Source organism: Nerophis lumbriciformis, linkage group LG02 (assembly GCF_033978685.3).
Source record: "Nerophis lumbriciformis linkage group LG02, RoL_Nlum_v2.1, whole genome shotgun sequence".
NCBI classification, from domain to species: domain Eukaryota; kingdom Metazoa; phylum Chordata; class Actinopteri; order Syngnathiformes; family Syngnathidae; genus Nerophis; species Nerophis lumbriciformis.
Window position 1 is genome coordinate 51,733,567 of NC_084549.2, and position 19,189 is coordinate 51,752,755.

The 19,189-nt window shown below is 37.0% G+C and overlaps 1 protein-coding gene across 3 annotated transcripts in view; it reads left to right on the plus strand.

The window, feature by feature from the left end:
• The window catches only part of col13a1 (collagen, type XIII, alpha 1), a 126,805-nt gene that overhangs the window by 44,846 nt on the left and 62,770 nt on the right, over nucleotides 1–19,189 (plus strand). For all 3 annotated transcript variants that reach the window (XM_061964210.1, XM_061964219.2, XM_061964228.2), the window contains exons 15-20: nucleotides 1,277–1,318; nucleotides 1,396–1,413; nucleotides 1,937–1,963; nucleotides 2,059–2,103; nucleotides 4,244–4,261; nucleotides 17,822–17,908. In XM_061964210.1, the coding sequence (XP_061820194.1) occupies nucleotides 1,277–1,318; nucleotides 1,396–1,413; nucleotides 1,937–1,963; nucleotides 2,059–2,103; nucleotides 4,244–4,261; nucleotides 17,822–17,908 (237 nt within the window). The remainder of the gene's footprint in view (nucleotides 1–1,276; nucleotides 1,319–1,395; nucleotides 1,414–1,936; nucleotides 1,964–2,058; nucleotides 2,104–4,243; nucleotides 4,262–17,821; nucleotides 17,909–19,189) is intronic.

The following is a 19,189-nucleotide window of genomic DNA, read 5'->3' on the forward strand; positions in this document are numbered from 1 at the left end:
AGGTATCTAGGGAAGGTGTTACACCAGATGACATTACAGTAGTTTAGATGTGGTTCAAAGTGTGAGTGACTATATCCGTTCGGCCACCGTGTTCAATGGATAAGTCTGATATACAAATTTTGCAGGCAGCATACCCCTTCCCCTTCGAGCTGTCGTGGATGAACTGAAATTCTTTTTTCCAATCATTTTGGAACTTGCAAGCGTACTTCTTCTTCTTACTCGTCGTCGCCATGTCTCTTTTTCTGCTTCGTCTTCTTCTGTTCTGATTGCCGCGCTTGACTTTGAGGTGTAACCGTTATTATTGTCCGGCCGGAAACGGCGCCCAGTGAAGGATGGTGTAGCAATATTGTTGGAAATCGGGAGAAATTCGTGAGAATGGTGGCCCTGGGACATTTTCGGGAGGGGCACTGAAATTTGGGACTCTCTCGGGAAAATCGGGAGTGTTGGCAAGTATGATGTAGCAGCCAGGCATATATTTATGTGGAGGGCGGATCCATCCAAGGGTAGTATCAGCAAATGATCTATACTAGAATGATTAGATTGATATTTTTATCCTTTCAAAATAATTTTGTTTTTGTCGTTTTTGTTAATGATTACAAATTCAAGGAATTATTCCCGAAACACAGGTAGACTTTGAGGGCAAAAACCTTTAGGATTTAAATGAGTAATAGATCGTATTTATTTTTTAATTTTTTAGTTATTGGGTACAATCGACTTTGTTTTGCGCAAACATTTGTATGTGATAAAAGAGAATAAGGAACGTATACAAATATTGTGTTGATATGGTAACACTCACAATAAACACAAAGACATTCACAGTTGATGCATGTAATTGGTATCAGCTGGTCTCACTCATAGAAGATCATATCAGATCGGCAGCATACAACCCTGATTGGAACATCCCTAGTCCTGACTGCCCAAAAATAACAACATATGCTAAGATTGTTCAAACATATTACAGCGTGGCTGGGAGTTCTTCCTTCCTGGTTCCCAGCATGCTTTGGAGCACGGCTTTTAATAGTTGTTAATATTACATGTCTTTTGTTACGTATGTTGTTGTTTATTATTTCCCGTAGTGGTGATAGTTTTCATACTGTATATGTTGATGTGTTTATCTCTTTAATCTTTTAAATTTTGACTGCATGGCCTTTTTGTACTGTGTAATTAACCTCATTGCTAGTTCTGTTTTGTTTACTGCATACAAGCAATCTGAGGGGCGTCTAGGGGTGCTACTCGAGGTTTACACAATATTGTATTGATTAATTATGTGCCACAGGGTAAGCCAGGAGAACCAGGAAAACCAGGAAAAGACCCAAGGGTGAGATTCTCTTCCGTCTTGCATTTTTTAAATGAAGAGTAGTTGATGTAACACTGATCATGTATTTATGTCTGCAGCTTTTAACAGGATTAAAGGTAAGTGAATTAATCTTCTTAAGTTTTACAATTTTTTAGATTCCTGATGCTTCTCGTGCAGTGATTCTCAAACTGTGGTAGTGGTATGCGGGCTCCATCTAGTGGTACGCCAAAGAATCACTTGATCAAAGTACATTGTTTGATTTTCCTATATTTAAACACAGTGTACCTAAACTGTGTGTTGTTACAGTGGCCACAAATATTAAATATACTTAAGTAATAATAATAATAAAACATCTGCTTTGTTTTTAGCCAATACTTGGGCCTACTATGCTACTGTATTTTAATGTTGGTCATTATTGTGGTACTTGGAGAGCCAGGTTTTTTCTTAATTGGTACTGGGTGAAAAAAGTTTGAAAACTACTGCTCTCTTGGTAACAACCATATTATTGACTTAGAAAACAAATACATTACATACAGTTTGCTTGTCTGTATCCAGTAGCTGCCACTTACTGTATTTGTGACACTGACAGTTCAAAATAAACATTAAAATCATTGAATGTACTTTGGGTTCTTACTTCAGGGTGAGCCAGGTACGCCGGGGCAGAAGGTGAGCTAATTATGCATATCACAAATTATTAATGCATGCATTTCAGGGTTTGATCGAAGAAAATGTGGGCTTCATAAATGTCTGTCTGTCCGCAGGGTGATCGAGGAGATATTGGCCCCTCAGGTGCTGAAGGCCCAAAGGTATGGAAAATTAAATTATTTATGCATTATATTGATATAATATTCGTAAGGTCAAAACATTGATCATGGGATCAAATCGGGGAAGATATTTGCCTTTGTTAATTGATCGGCGATCGGCTGATGAGCTAACTGAGAAGCCCAGTCGATCTTTACCGCAGCTGTGTCCTGGTGTTTACATGCTAAAAATTGTATTCACGTGAAAGAGTCCTTCAAAAGGGATGCATTCTCTGGGAGATACAATACCATTTCCGGTCGCTACCTATAAAACTACCCAAAAATAGTGCCCATTCTTAACATGAAGACATACCTGCTGAATGGATTGCGCTTGCTATTTTGCTCATTTTTGAGACGCAATTCTCTGCGCACAAATTTAGTAAATAATCTTTGCGTGCTATCAAGTTTGCACGTGATTTAATACACGCAAACCTATAGTAGATCATGACCTATTTGTAAATCTATTTGTGTCACATGAGAAACCCTCAAATTTAACAGAACAACTTCCTCCTACTGTAAAAGTCAAGGTTCATATTTTAGAGACTGGTGACAGATGGTTGCACATTAAGAAACTCAACAGATAAATGAGTAAATGTAATGTCAAAGTACAAACGTAAGACTTTGCCTTTTATTTAGTTGGGTTGTAAGCTGTCTGTAAAAATTGTCTCATCGAGCTAGACCAGGGGTCGGCAACCTTTACCAGGTGTTATGGTTATGGTGTGAGGGAGCAGGGTTGGGGTGGGGGCGGGGTTTGGTGGTAGCAGGTGTGTATAATGTAGCCCGGAAGAGTCAGGGCTGCATGGGATTCTGGGTGGTTGTTCTGTTGTGTTTATGTTGTGTTAAGGTGCAGATGTTCTCCCGAAATGTGTTTGTCATTCTTGTTTGGTTTTGGTTCAAAGTGTGGCGCATTATTAGTAAGAGTGTTAAAGTTGTTTTATATAGTCACCGTCAGTGTAACCTGTGTGGCTGTTGACAAAGTATGCCTTGCTGTCACGTAGGTGTGCAAGCAGAAAATGTATATTGTATAACAAGTGTTGGGCTGGCACGCTGTTAATACAGATTGTAGAGAGCGCCAAATGTTGTACCATCATGGCACGCCCTTATTATAGCTGTAAGGATGACAATCGGTGAATGTTAATCCCGGGAGTTTTCTGCGAGAGGCACTGAAATCCGGAAGTCTCACGGGAAAATTGGGGGCTTCAGCAAGTAAGCTGCTGAGCCGCATCAGAGTGATCAAAGAGCCGCATGCGGCTCCGGAGCCGCGGGTTGCCGACCCCTGAGCTAGACCATTGTATTCTCAAGGTGGTGAATCGATCGCAACTGGACTTGTTCAGGTTGTCATAAAAGATGTTACACCTCAGATTCCCAGCAGGCTTCATCCGTGATTCATTCATGTTTAAAAATAGCTAGGACAGCCCTCGTCTGAAGGGATAATGCTGCATCCAACATACAGTATCTATCCCCTAAATTAGATGTGACCGCTAATCAAGAATGGTTTCACTCTTTTGGATGACAGTCGTTAACGATACAGTGGAGTGAGACCTCTGCTAGCTAGTTGTTTGGGTAGAATCATGCACCTGAAACTTTATTTGTCTAAAATGTTTCACTCTTTTGGAAAGAGATCAAAGAACAGCATTGTATGATGAAGATAGGTGGTGTAGCAGAACTCCCGCTTTGTTCACAGAGGTTTTTTCAAGCTTTACATATTGCAGATAGCCTTCCTCCGTCTTCTCTATGCAGAATGAACAGACTCGTTGTAAACTAAAATGATGCAGATAGCATCTGTTGCAACTAGGGATTATGTTTGATAAGAAATTATCGAGTTCGAACCCATTATCGAATTATTATTGATTTGTAAACAGCAGAAATTATTCCATCTAAATTAATCTTCCTGGCAAAAAAATCAACCCATAACCTATGTAAACAAATTCAACAATCTATATGAATTTATCACTGTCAGAGATTGATGGATTTAGCAGCACGGAGATAAGCCGTTTATCCATTTTCTATGTGTATTCATTCCCATCCAGGTACTTTTTTGCTTGCATCCCACATCCAAACTAGTTCTCCTGCACCCTCTAGTGGACACTTGTAATGCTTCCTCCACTCTCAGGTCTAATTGCTTTCTTTCTACTTTTATTCACAGGGTGGCCAAGGAAACAAGGTAAGATTATGTTGTTATTCAGATCATTGTTCAGCATGTTTTCTATACTACAACAATTTATTTATTTCAAAACATGCCTAACAAAGTTACATTGAAGTGTGTCACTTGCACGATTAAACACGTTGGGAAAGGATTGGAAAGAAGCAGAGTTTATTTGATCTGATTCCTAGCCCTTGTCCAGGTCTCAGCAATTACTGATAGTTTGTCCACTTTCTGTGTCCTACCAGGTTGTCATTGTTATAGTGAAAGCTAAGGATACATTGTACATATATACATAAATCTATATTTATTTTTGTCTGTTATCAATAAGCATTTCTGTCAATATGCCAGATGTAGCCACAGTCCCTACGCAGACCATAAAAGTCACCTTAAAAGGATAAAATAACATATTTCATAAAAATATATAAATTACACTACAACACAAAATGTATGAATAAGTGAAACATGTAAATTACAGACATAACACACCAACAATCAGACATCAATATTCTAATCCTTACTGAGATTTAGTATTGGATAAATAAAACCGTTGACAAATACTTTTTGAACTTAAAGTCAACTTAAAATTCTGAACTGATTCATTATTTTCAAGAATTAACTATTTATAAAAACAAAAAAAGGTAAAAATCTAATTAAAAAAATGTTTAGGCCATCTCTACACTTACTTGCTGCGCATGAGAGAAGCTTTTGTAACCTGTGAAAAGGTTTAATTGTAATTTTTATACCAAATGATATATACTAAAATCAGTTTAAATCGAGAATCATGTTGAATCGAATCAGCACCCCAATAATTCAGTTCAGTTCAGTTTCGGTTTATTTCGAACATGCATACGATACAATGTAATGCATCGCACATTTCCAGTTGTTTTATTACAGCCCGGGAGAAGCAGAGCTTATTTAAACCTACCCATTTTCATATCATAGCAATTTTATCCCATTTCCTTGTTCTCTGTAACAGAACAGTGAATAAATAAATAATACATAATGAATATACCATAGTAAGTAAACAAATAGTAAATACATAAATAATCTGTACCCCCCCCCCCCCAAAAAAAAAAGGTTCAAGATGTTTATCATAATTGTTCTTCTTTGTACTTTGTGAACATTTGTAGTTTGAACAGTCTCTTAAGTCTCTTATACTGGATCATATTGGTGCTTTGTTTGATTTATTCGGTTAATCCATTCCATAATTTAATTCCACATACGGATATGCTAAAGGTTTTAAATGTTGTACACACATACAAATGTTTTGAATTAGATTTTTCTCTGAGGTTATATTTCTCCTCTTTTGTTGAGAAGAATTGTTGTACATTATTGGGTAGCAGGTTATAGTTTGCTTTATACATCATTTTAGCTGTTTGTAAATGCACAAAATCATTGAATTTCAATATTTGTGATTCAATAAATAAAGCATTTGTATGTTCTCTAAATCCAACATTATGTATTATTCTAATTTATCTTTTTTGTAACACGGTTAGTGAATGAAGCGCACATTTGTAGTTGTTTCCCCATATTTCTACACAAAAACTCAGATATGGTAACACTAGTGAGCAGTAGAGAATATGAAGTGATTTTTGGTCCACAACATATTTTGATTTATTCGCTATTGATGTGTTTCTTGCTACTTTATGTTGTATATTTTTTACAAGAGGTTTCCAGTTCATTTTATCAATTCTACTACACCCAAACATGTGTTTTCTTTTTCCCTTTCAATGTCTACTCTGTCTTTTTGTATTTGTGTTTGACTTCTACTGCTACCAGATAGCATTATTGTAGTTTTACTGAGATTCAAAGATAGTCTGTTTTTGTCAAACCATCTTTTTAATTTGTTCATTTCTTCTGTTATTATTTGTATTAGCTTTTGTGTGTTCTCTCCTGAACAAAACGCAGTTGTATCATCTGCAAATTATACTAACTTTAAGTCTTTTGTAACTTTATAAATGTCGCTTATATAAAGATTGAACAATTTTGGTCCAAGTATTGAACCCTTAGGTACGCCACAAAATATTTACAGCTCTGAAGATGTGTGTTCGCCTATCTTCACGTATTGCTTCCTGTTGGTTAAGTAGCTTCTAACCCAGTTCAAGACCAACCCTCTGATTCCATACCTTTCTAATTTGTTTATTAAGATGTTGTGATTAATTGTGTCAAAGGATTTTGTTGAATCCATAAACACTGCAGCAGCACATTTTTTGCTATTTATTGCATTGATGATCTCTTCCGTTATTTCGATTAATGCCATTGATGTTGAAATGTTGGCTCTGTATCCGTATTGATTGTCTGTGAGTGTTAGATTTTTTTTTAATGAATGTGTCCAATCTGTTGTTAAACAGTTTTTCAATCATTTTAGAAAATTGTGGAAGTAGAGAAACAGAGGTGTACATTGTAAACTGGTGTTTGTCACCAGTCTTAGAAATCGGTACGACTTTTGTTATTTTCATTTTATCTGTGAATTTGCCTGTTTGAAATGATAGGTTGCTCATATATGTTAAAGGTTCTGAAATCTCTTCAATAACCTTTTTTATCGTTTCCATATCAATTCCGTTTCAATCAGTTGAGGTCTTGGATTCAAATGTTTTCACAATATTGATTATTTCCTCTTTTGTCACTCACTAGAGTTGGGGTTTCTGTCTATAGTGTCATTCAAGTCCTCAACTGCCTCGGGCTCTGGAATCTTTTCCTCCAGATTTGGTCTAATGTTCACAAAGTACTTATTGAAGCTTTCAACTACTTTGTTCATATTGTCATCATATCGTGAGTCCCCACTTGTTATGTTCAATTGCACCTAATTATTTAAGAAAAACGTTATTAGTGCAAAATAACAATATAACCAAAATGTAAATATGAGAATGTAATCATAACAACATAAATAACTTCCATAGTAGTCAGATATTTATGAAAAATAAATTGTATTAAAAAAATCAAGTCAGTGAGTAGTAGCACTGACAGACTCGAAGAGACATGAAGTTGCATGAACAAAAAACTGTAATGTACTGTTAAGTTAAAGTTAAAGTGCCAATGATTGTCACACAATGTGAAATTTGTCCTCTGCATTTGACCCATCCCCTTGATCACCCCCTGGGAGGTGAGGGGAGCAGTGGGCAGCAGCGGTGCCGCGCCTTGGAATCATTTTTGGTGATTTAACCCCCAATTCCAGCTGAGTGCCAAGCAGGGAGGTAATGGGTCCCATTTTTATAGTCTTTGGTATGACTCGGCCGGGGTTTGAACTCACAACCTACCGATCTCAGGGCGGACACTCTAACCACTAGGACACTGAGTAGGACATATAGATGACAAACTGCAACAAAAGTATTGATCCCATCACACTAGTGTGGATCCCATACCAATACCAATAATAATAAAACTACCAATACCAAGAGCCACCTTGGCATCGATATTAATGATATTTGGATAAATACACGCACCTCTAGTAAACCTCACTGCCTGACATCTCAAGAGGTTGGCTGGTATGTGGGTTGGGACTAGTGCTTTTAGCCTATTAGCTGCTCAACTCTCCATCAGGAAGGAGGTGTGGGGGCAATATCAGTGTGCAGGGCTGATCCATGCGGAATGGCTTATGTTTCACAATGACAGTCAATCATAACATTGTAAACTCTTGAGACACAGTATCCTCTGCAGTGAACATGTGTGTTCCTGTGGAAAGCCCACTTCAAAGCCCAAGCCTTCATGCGAGACAGCTGCAACCCCATGGAGTTTATTTCAGAACAGGGGTTTCTTTCCTGGTCAGCATCGTCTCAGTCCGTGGTGATGTCCAGTAGAACTGTTTTTATTGTAAATACTGACTATGTTTTTCGATTATTTCTCAAAATCCTCACCGACTTCTTTTCACCTGAGTGTGAAAGTTTAGGTCTTCTACCATACCTTGAAAAATTGGGGATGCATCCAAGAACTTGAATTTACAATACACACTAGTTTGAACTGATATTCTTGAGAATATGCAAGACTCCAAAAGATATTTCCAACAATTCCAACTTGTTTGATCTTTACAAGGTTCCTTGGACTTACATTTATGAGTAATCGTCGATCCAATGAAGGCTGTGAAAAGAATGATTTTGTGCTGCAGCCATGATCACTAACAAGATGTTAACCGCTCTTAGCCTTGTCAAGTTAAAAGTCATTCTGGAAACATTTATCAAAATCTTTATGTTAATGTTTAATGTTGACACTTGTGTAAATTACAAAAATCCAATAGAAACTCAAACATTGTTTATAAAAATCACTGAATATGCACGTTCTCTTTTTTTTTTTTTTTTTTCTTTTTTATTGACATCCAGCATCAGGCAATCCTATCCATTACATCATATTCACATAAATCATATATATATTGTCTGCCCTAAATGTCAAAATATTTTGTTTATATCCCACCCATACCGCCCCCCCAAAAAAAGAAAGAAACAACAACAAAACAAAGTAATATCTACAAATACATCAGTTAAATAAACAAAGAAAAAAAAGAAAAAATAAATAATAATACAGTAGTAATAATAATAGTAATCAGAAATAAAATAAAATATAAACAGATATATATATATATATATATATATATATATATATATATATATATATATATATATACATATAGGGAGTAATCCCTTTTTTTTTTTTTTTTTTGCAATACAATCACTAATTCGAAAAATTAAAGTCAGGTTTATGGGCGTGACATAGTTGACCCAATGTTCCCAGTATGTAGTACATTTCTCCAATTTATAATTAATAAAGGCGGTTATCTTCTCCATTTTATATATGTCCATTGTTGTTTCCATCCATTGCTTCAGAGTTGGGCTCTCCTGGGATATCCATTTCCCAGTAATGGTCTTTTTACAAGCGACCAGTAGGATATTCATTAAGTGTTTATCTTTCTTCAGCCAGTCCTGAGGTATATGTCCAAAAAACAAAGTTTTACTTTCGAGGGGTATTTCACGTTTGAAAATATCCTGTAGAGCTTGGTGTATCTCTTTCCAATAGTCCTTTATGGTGGAGCAGTCTCAGAAAACATGGTAGGGATTTGCATTTGAATTCCCACAATTTCTCCAGCAGGCAGGGGAGTTGTTATCAAAGTGAGACTTCTGAGAAGGTGTGATAAAAAATCTGATCAAACTTTTCCAGCCAAACTCCCTCCACTTGGGTGAGCTGGTACAGGTCCATTGATATTTCCATATTATTGTCCATTCTTCCTCAGATATAGTTATCCCTCCTTCCTTCTCCCATTTTGTGTTAATATATGAAGTTGAATATGATTTCATATTCAACAGACCCTTATACAAGCATGAAACCGTTCTATCAATAATTTCTGAATTGAATATGCACGTTCTCATTCCGCAACCGGTCCAACAAATTATTAAGAGTCAGATATTAATGACATTTATGCACCTTAAGCTATTTTTGAGAATATTTCTGCATGAACTCTAATATTCATCTTATCTTTCTATTACTTACATCCCGTGTAATGGAGTATGGAGAGACATGTGTGTGTTTTTTTGCAACCAAACAAAAAATAATAATAAATACATTTGCAAAACAATCAAAAAGTTTTGGTTAGAAATAATTTTGGGAGGTTTTGACACAACTTCAATCTTGTTGGCTCCTCTGAACAATATGTTTATTGTTGTATTGTTATTGGTCAGTCTCGGGTGATGGCGTGACTCCTGACTACAGTGATGGGCAAGCTACTTGGAAAAGGTAGTAAGCGAAGCTACAAGTTACTCTCGATTAAATGTAGCTAAGCTACAGGGTAAGCTATCCCCAGATACAGTAATTGTAGCAAGCTACACTACAAGCTACACCGCAGAAGTAGCTTGCTACATTATATAAATATGTAACTTAATACACAACTTTCCACCAAACAAGAGAAAAAATGCTCAGTTTGATTGTTTACTATAATAAACACAAACTACAAAGATGCCCTCTGTCTGGCTTATAACATTTCTTTAAAATTGCGTACCGTGTACAAAATGACGAGAAAAACACAGGAAACAAATTAAATAAAAGGCAGTAATACAATAATAATAATAATAATAATAAATGAACACCATAATGTATACTCTAATGGAGACTTTTCAGCACAGGATAAATTGTTTTAACAGAAACCACAGTGGCAAAATGACAATAACCTGGCCAAAGGAAAAGCACAAAACATTTGTCTCACAAAAGAGACATTAACAAACTCTACCTTTACATGAACGGAAATCAATAAAACTGAACATATTCAAAGTAAACATATTTTCCTGGCTGTGGAACAGAGTCAAACAAAATTAAATTCCTGCCCAACTTCTACATTTGAAGTTGTTGTATAGGTAATAATGTTAATGTAACCCAAAGTGTACATATGGAACCAAATGGCCCCAGTAAGGGTCCATTAATATTAACTATATGTCATTTAGCTGGGCACACCCTTCAACTCCCTTTGGGGGTCCCCACACCACACTGTATGTAATTATTTTTGTGTGCCTTTTCATTGGCCCACCCCTATACTGTTACACATGTTCTCTGCCTACAGTAAAGACCATCAGTGTCTATCTAGATCTTAATAAAAAAAAAAAAAAAGACTTGTGAGTTGTTTGGTAACAGTTAATAATAGTTATTATGCGCAGTAAAACTGAACTCAACTCACCTTAATGTTTGTTCTTAAATGTGTGTTCCATCTCTTCGATGTCGAGAGCAGTTTTTATTTGGGCTTACAAAGTAAACATCCATCCTTCCAACTAAAAAGTAATGTTTTCGGCATTGTTTTGTCCAAACGCATACATTTGTCCAAATGTGGCGAAGTAAACGCATTGTCGTCTTCATCACTAAAATAAAAATCTGAGGGAGACAATCACTCTGCCATTTTCCAATAGGTTTCCTGTTTTTCTTTTTTAATCGTCCACTTGAATATTCCCTCTTCTCTTCTTCGACTCCCTCGTTGTCATGTGAGATGTGCGTGTCTGATGTGATTTCCCTTCCTTGTTCTTCCCTACCATATCTTGCCTTTTCTCTTCTCTCTCTCTCTTCCTTTGTAGCTTTGTAGCCAAGCTACTTCGCTACATGGGTCTAAAAATAGCTAAGCTATGGAGATCGCTATTTGTTCAAAAAGTAGCAAAGCTACTGCCAAGCTACTGGGAAATTTAATTAAGCTAAGTAGCTTTGCTACTTGTAGCAAGCTATTGCCCAACGCTGCCTGACTACTACTCTTAACCCATTTGGAGCAAAAAACTCTAAAGACAAAGTGATACTGACCAATAAAAACACTTCTATAATATTGTTCAGAGGAGGCCCCGCTCACAGTATATAAGTTGAGTGATTTTGAACCAAAACTGTCTTGGTTGCAAATCCTTTTTTTTGTTTTTGGTTGCATAATAAGACACAATTTTGTATCCATAATGGAGTTGCAACTGACCTGTAAACATAAATGCAAATTTGATGCCAAAGTGGTGTGGCAGTTTGAGCATGTGCATGTTTTGCCCATATAATGATATGCTGATATTTCTTTTTATGTACTGTATGTGAGATAAATGTATCTCATACATCACCATGCACGTTTCTCACTAAGAATGAACAAACTGCCTTCCTTAATTAATGTGGAACTTGTTTTATGTTAGTTCCTGTTCATCTCAACACATGACCAACTTATCAAGTCCTGGTCCAAAGTGTTTTCTTATTCATTACTAAAGGTAGGACTGTGTACCTTACAACAACTCACGATTCAATTTGATTCCGATTTTTGGGGGTCACGTTTCGATTCAGTATCGGTTCTCGATTCAACAAGAATCTCAATTCAAACCGATTCTCACAATGTATTAATTATTATATAAATTATAATCACAATACGAAAGTCCTGAGTAGTCTTGGGTTCAATCCCGGGCTCGGGATCTTTCTGTGTGGAGTTTACATGTTCTCCCCGTGACTGTGTGGGTTCCCTCCGGGTACTCCGGCTTCCTCCCACCTCTAAAGATATGCACCTGGGGATAAGTTGATTGGCAACACTAAATTGGCCCTAGTGTGTGGATGTGAGTGTGAATGTTGTCTGTCTATCTGTGATGAGGTGGCGACTTGTCCAGGGTGTACCCCGCCTTCCGCCCGATTGTAGCTGAGATAGGCTCCAGCGCCCCCCGCGACCCCAAAGGGAATAAGCGGTAGAAAATGGATGGATGGATGGATAATTAACCTTTTCAAAAACAGGTTACAGGTTACAAAATCTCCCATTGGCACAGTAAGCACAGAGGCGGCCTAAAAACAACTTTTTAAAAATCAATTATTAAAAATTATGAATCAATTCCGAATTGTAATACGAATTGCGACTCCGATGTGAATCTCTACTACACCCACAATAAAAGGGTTTACTTAATTCAACTTGAACATACATGTTCGGCCACTTTTGTGGACATACAGTAAATTACGAGAGTCTGTCAGGCTCTACCTCCCAATAGAAAAAAAAGTTCTAAAATCCAGACGTTGATCTGGATCAGCCCCAAAACATAATCACATGTTCCTTATCCCATTTCTGAAATTTCCTGATCATTGTATTCTCCGGGCATTAAATTGATCGCAACTGGACTGTTTTGTCTCTCATCCAGGCATGTAGGCGTAATCATTTTATAATCACATACTTAAATAGGACAGCTCAGAGGATGTTGCAGCATCCAAAGTATGTCTGCTCTATAAGAGGGGACATACCCAGACAAAGTAAAGAAAAACCTCCCCTTAACCAGGTTTGTGTGGAGGGGCTCCGTGACACCACCCACTCTTAACACACAATTTAGCCTCTGACAAATAACAACAGGACACAGACACTTTTAGTTTCAGGTGTCCCCTTGACATTAGATACAACTGAACAGAACGCAAACAAGGGTGATTCCTTCGTAACGACTGTTGTTGCAGTGCAGCCATTGTACCTTCTCAACTATCGTTTTGCACCACAATAGAGAGAAACCATCCGTGTTTGGCATGTCCACTGTTGTTGAGGATGAATACTTTGGATCCTGCAACATCCCCATCTAAGACGATGAGCATGAACTGATGGATGAGAGGGGAAAACGTCCTCTAAAACAACATGAACAGTCCAGTTTTGACAGTCCACTCAATCCCTCGAGAATACACACAGTGACTTCCTGTTCAATGCAAAGTAAGCATCACAGCATGTAGTTACCAATGTTTATAGTATATATGGATTGTACCACAGCAACCAATGAAATGCACCAAAAGAAATAATTGTTTGTGAACGAAATAAAAACATGCAACCGGAATACAACAGCTCTGTTAGATCAGAATATAAAATACATAAGATAACACAATAATCCAAATAAAAATATGGACTAATGTACAAGCAATGGATCGTTACACATTTGACTATGTCGGCGATAGTCAGCTGGCCCGAGGGCATCAACTAAAACCAGTTCCACCTTATTAAGATGGCTTTCCCATTTTTTACTGTATTCTTTGAAAAATATTTGTATTGTTCCTTCTTCTCTTATTTGTTTGACCTTTATGGCATCTCTGCTGTGAAGGGACAACCAGGCTTCCCAGGGGCTCCTGGGCCAAAGGTAATGTTGCTACCGAGCTCATATTCAGTGGGAGACTCGCAGTCATTGTCAGAAGAGTCGGTCATAGTTGTTTGTCTTTCACTGCTAAGGGCCAGGCTGGTACACCTGGTACACCTGGTACACCTGGTATTCCTGGGATCCCTGGCAAGAGGGGCTACAGGGTAGGCCAGCTTGGCATGGAAAAAAACATCACAATCCCAACTGTGTGGTTGTGCTTCAGTCATTTTTCAGAAGATATATCATCACATTCATGTTTGTCTTCTGTCTGCACATCAACTGCATCATCCTAAACTCCCTTTGATGTGAACGTGTGTCATCTTTAGACGTTGTATTGCTAACTCAGCTGTTTGCCTATTTATGGAACGTATTGGTAGGTTATATTAAACTTAACAGGTGGACTAAATTCACCCTTTCTAACTTTTCAATATCCAACGGCTTCATTTGCTTTTCTCTAACAAACAACTGAACAACACATGACATCCATGACTCAACAATACATGTTCACACTGGAAGAGTCCCAGAAAGACAAAATGCAAGCCTTTCTTTGATCTTTCTAGTCTCACCTGCTGCTGACACTCACTCAGTACGTCCATGCATTGAATCAGTCTGATTTCTCAATTGACTCGGCTCAAAATTCAATTTCTACAACACCTTAATTTGATTTTGTTTGGCTTTTTAAAGATCGGGTTAACACACCTCGATTGTACAAATGGAAACAGTAGGCTTTATCTGTGTGCCAACCAACACACCGCTCTTCACTACCATATTTTTGGACTATAATCTGCACCGGTTTATAAACCACACCCACTAAATTTTTCACATATATTAGCTGCACCGGACTGTAGGCCGCAGATATATACTTGCATATTGTGAAATGAGATATTTTCATAGAAACATTTTGTAAATGTTTATTTACATACTTGTGGTTGTAAAGGGCTTTATAAATAAAGTTGGTATGGTATGGGACCTTGAATGTTTCCAAACAGTGCCTGTAACACTTAGACTTAGACTTAGACAAACTTTAATGATCCACAAGGGAAATTGTTCTACACAGTATCTCAGTTACAAATGATGGAAAGGACAGTGCAGGTATAAAATAGACAAAAAATGTACCGTAGTAGCAATATAAAATATAACATATATGTAATATTTACATAATATATGTACAGTATATGATATATACTGATATATTATATGTTTATATCTTATATACAATATAACATCAAAGAGTAAAAATGCATTTCTTTCAATATGTATAATAACAAAAAGGGTAATATTAAAAAAAAAATGTATAGATGTTGATAGTCCAACACATACTGACTGGTATACACAAGCTATGGAGATTATATCAGTAGAAAAAAACTGCATTTAGTTTAGATAATGAGTCATATATTTGAACATGGGATCCATTATTTAAATTAGTTTTAACTATTAAATGAACCAAAAAATATGATATTTTTATTTTTTATAAATGTCTGTAATGACAATGTTAATGAGGGATTTTTAATCACTGCTATGTTGAAATTGTTAATAAGATTAATTTTTGTTTGACTGCTTTTATATTGTTTTGTGTCATGTTTGTGTGTCCTCTCAATTGCTCCGTTGATTGCTATTCTGAATGTTGCTGGGTCGGGTTTGGTTTTGGAATTGGAATTGCATTATTGCATTATTATGGTAATGTAGTGTATTGTTTTGTTGGCTTGATTAATAAAAATAAAAATAATTAAAAAAAGAATATATACAATATATAACAATTACCATGTACAATATTACAGTATATGTAACAGCTGCAGCATAAAATAGAGAGTAGATCCAGCAGAAAATAGACATTATAAACAAAGAGAGGTAGCTAACACAACAGTAAAATGGCTGATCAAACAAAACAGAAAAGTAATTGATGCCTTTATTCATCCTTTGTGAGATGAATAAGATTTTCTTCTTTTTTAATAAGGTTCAAGATATTTATCAGGATTCTAATTCTTGAACTTTGCAAACATTGAGTTTGAACAATTTCTTAAAGTAGGTCATTTTAGTACATTGTTTGATTTCTTTGTTTAATCCATTACATAATTTAGCCGTCAGCGAAGAGAAATCCGTAGATTTGTCACACCGTTGTATAAGCCGCAGGTTTCTAAGCTTGGGAAAAAAGTAGCAGCTAATAGTCTGATAGACACGGTACATTATTTACAGGTGAAGAAGAACAAACAAGAGAACAAGGGTCTGTTTACGCCAACAAGCATACAAAGTAAAGTTATGAAATCTGAAATGAGTCAATATCTTTAAAGTATATTTGAAAAAAACACCTACCTGTTTTATAAGTGTTACAATGTTCTTAGAGAAGACACTTTAAATGTGTGACATGACGCCACCTGGTGGAGAGGAACCTCTAAACAGACACATTTTGACACTAAAACTTTTTTGTATACACAAAAGAATCAATACAAATAATATGTGTACATTTTGTTAGTCAGTAGACAACAATAATAAATAATAATCTATCAAATGACTTCAAGACAGCATCGATCTCATTAATTTAAATCATCCACAACAACATTGTTATTCATACTTTATCTAGTGATGTAAGAATTATACGTCGGAATACAACAATTTACGTCATTGACATGTAAACCAGCGATTAAAAATAATTCACTGTGCAGTTTGGAATAACAGTGAATAATAGTCAAACAGTTGACTAAAATAGCAATCTTTTTGTATGTCTGTGATGATCATGATAACTACAAGTGTCATTTAAACACATTACGACATTACCAACAACACCAAATAGCAGTAGAAAGTGGGTAGTTATTGATAGGATGCGCACCTTGAAACTTACTAGCGCTACTTTATTTGCATGTAGCATTCTCTGCTATTCACATTACCACACAACTAAACAAGCCGAAATGACTACAATCGCTCCATAATGTTCGAGAGGCACACAGCATATAGCCAACAGTCCCACTGAAGATAGAGCATGGAACCTAGAACTTCACATGTTGGTGTGAAAATAGATGAAACCAAATTATTTGAGAAATCAGACTAATTTGGTGCATGGAAACGTACTGTGTGAAACTCTAAGCTCAGTGGATGCTTACCTATGAGAACACCCCGTTTGAAAAGAGATGTTAATCTCACAACATCAAAATAACAGCAAGATGAAGAGGGGTGTTGAAACAGGGCCACCCAGGCTAAATTGGGGTCCTGAGCAGTGTTTTATTTGGAGGCCCCCTTTTACAAAAACATATTCACACTTAGTTTATTTACGTGATATTACTTTTGTCAAATTACATCAAACTTCAATTTAATTTAATGCATTTTTTGTACTAAAACAAAATAATGGGAAAGAAACTGTCCGGAAATTGTGAAGTGAATTGTATTTATATAGCGTTTTTCTCTAGTGACTCAAAGCGCTTTACATAGCAGGTAGGTAAAGTGTCTTATCCAAGGACGCAACAGCAGTGACTCGGATGGCGGAAGTGGGGAGTGAACCTGGAACCCTCAAGTTTCTGGCTGGCCGCTGTACCAACCGAGCCACGCCACCCCTTTTTTGTGTGTGTAAAATACCACAATAAACATAACAAAAACAACATTTTCTAAACCTTCCTGATACATCCAACCAGGACTAGAACTCAGTATGACTGCCGTGCAAGACCAGCACTTACACTGGGTGCCAGGTAGTATGGTGAAAAAACATTTGGGAATGTTACCATTATATTCTTATCAGTGACAGAGAAGGACGGAGCTAAGATTACGTTTGTGGTAGTATTTCATATGAAGAGCCTAGTCATTCATTCATTAATATTGTACATGCCCTTATTCATGTAAAATGGGGCACCCCACAGATCGCGGGGCCCAACGCACAGCACATGATCTGCATATAGGGAGGGTCGGCCCTCAGTTGAAACACCCATTCTCATTAAAGCAGGACACTTATTGGTCCGTTCATGGATCACACACATTTGCAAATGTTGCCAGTTGTGAAGTGGTGGAAGTTGTCTCAATCAAAAAAAAAATTTTTTCACAGGGAGATAAGGGAGAGTCGAGTATTTCAGCACTTGGAATTAAAGGAGAACCAGGATTACCAGGACTACCAGGCCAAATAGGCCCTAAGGTAATGTACTGTACTGTAAACAAGATAGTATAGTAGGGCTGCAACTAACAACTAATTTGATAATCGATTAATCTGTCCATTATTACTTCGATTAATCGATTAATAATCAGATAAAAGAGACAAACTACATTTCTATCCTTTCCAGTATTTTATCGGAAAAAAACCAGCATACTGGCACCATGTTCTTTCAACTTGCCAAATAAAACAAGGAAAATGTAGCAAAAATGTTTTTTTTATAAAGTGCACCATTGTCATGCACAATAGCAATAATTTTGCTTGGGGGAATTTCAAACCTGGCTACTACCTATTCCAACCATTCTGCAATGTTGGATGCTGAATGTCTTTCCTCTAGTGCAGGGGTCGGGAACCTTTGTGACTCAGAGAGCCATGAAAGCAAAATATTTGGAAATGTATTTCTGTGAGAGCCATATAATATATTTTAAGACTGAATTCAACTAAATGTGAGTATAATAAGCCTCTAAATGTATTCTTTTAAATAATGTTGCTCACCATTAATGCGACTTCTGGTGCTGCACAGATTTGCTGATGGCTTTGTAGTCTGGTTGGTACTTGGTGAGGTTAAGCTTCATGCAGCCAGGGAAAAGAACGGCGCTGCATTTATGTCCTTCACTTGCGTTTCCTCCACTTGGTTTGCCATCATGATGGTACGATCATGAACAGTTCTTGCCGACAGAGGCATGTCTTGTATCCGTTTAATTATCTTGTCTTTGTTCGGAAGATCATCAAAAAGTTAATTGGCTACATCCAGCATTAGCGTTTTAGCATACTCGCCATCTGTGAATGGTTTTCCGTTCCTCACTATTGCTAAAGATCCAGCAAAACTGGCGGAATTATAGTCACCTTGCCGAGTCCGTACGCAGAGTTGATGCTGGCTAGCTTGCACCCTGCTCAGTAGCTCTTGGCACACTTTCTTCCTGCTGTCTCCAGCAGGGTATTTTGATGCAAAGGTAGCATGGCGTGTGTCGAAGTGCCGCTTTACATTCGACCGTTTCATTGATGCAATTTTGTCATTGCAAATTAGACACACTGCAGAGCCTGCTCTCTCCACAAAGGCGAATTCTTCGGTCCATTCGTCCTGAAATGTACGATACTCCTCATCTTTTTTTGTTTTTGCCATCTTCTTCGTCTAAGGGTTAGCTTTGAACTAATGACCGCGCGACTGATTCAAAAGGGGGCGTTTACCTGTTTACCCAGCAACGCCCAACGTAGGCTATTATCATCCAATTTAAAATAATGGACAATTGCTCCTGCAGCCAACTG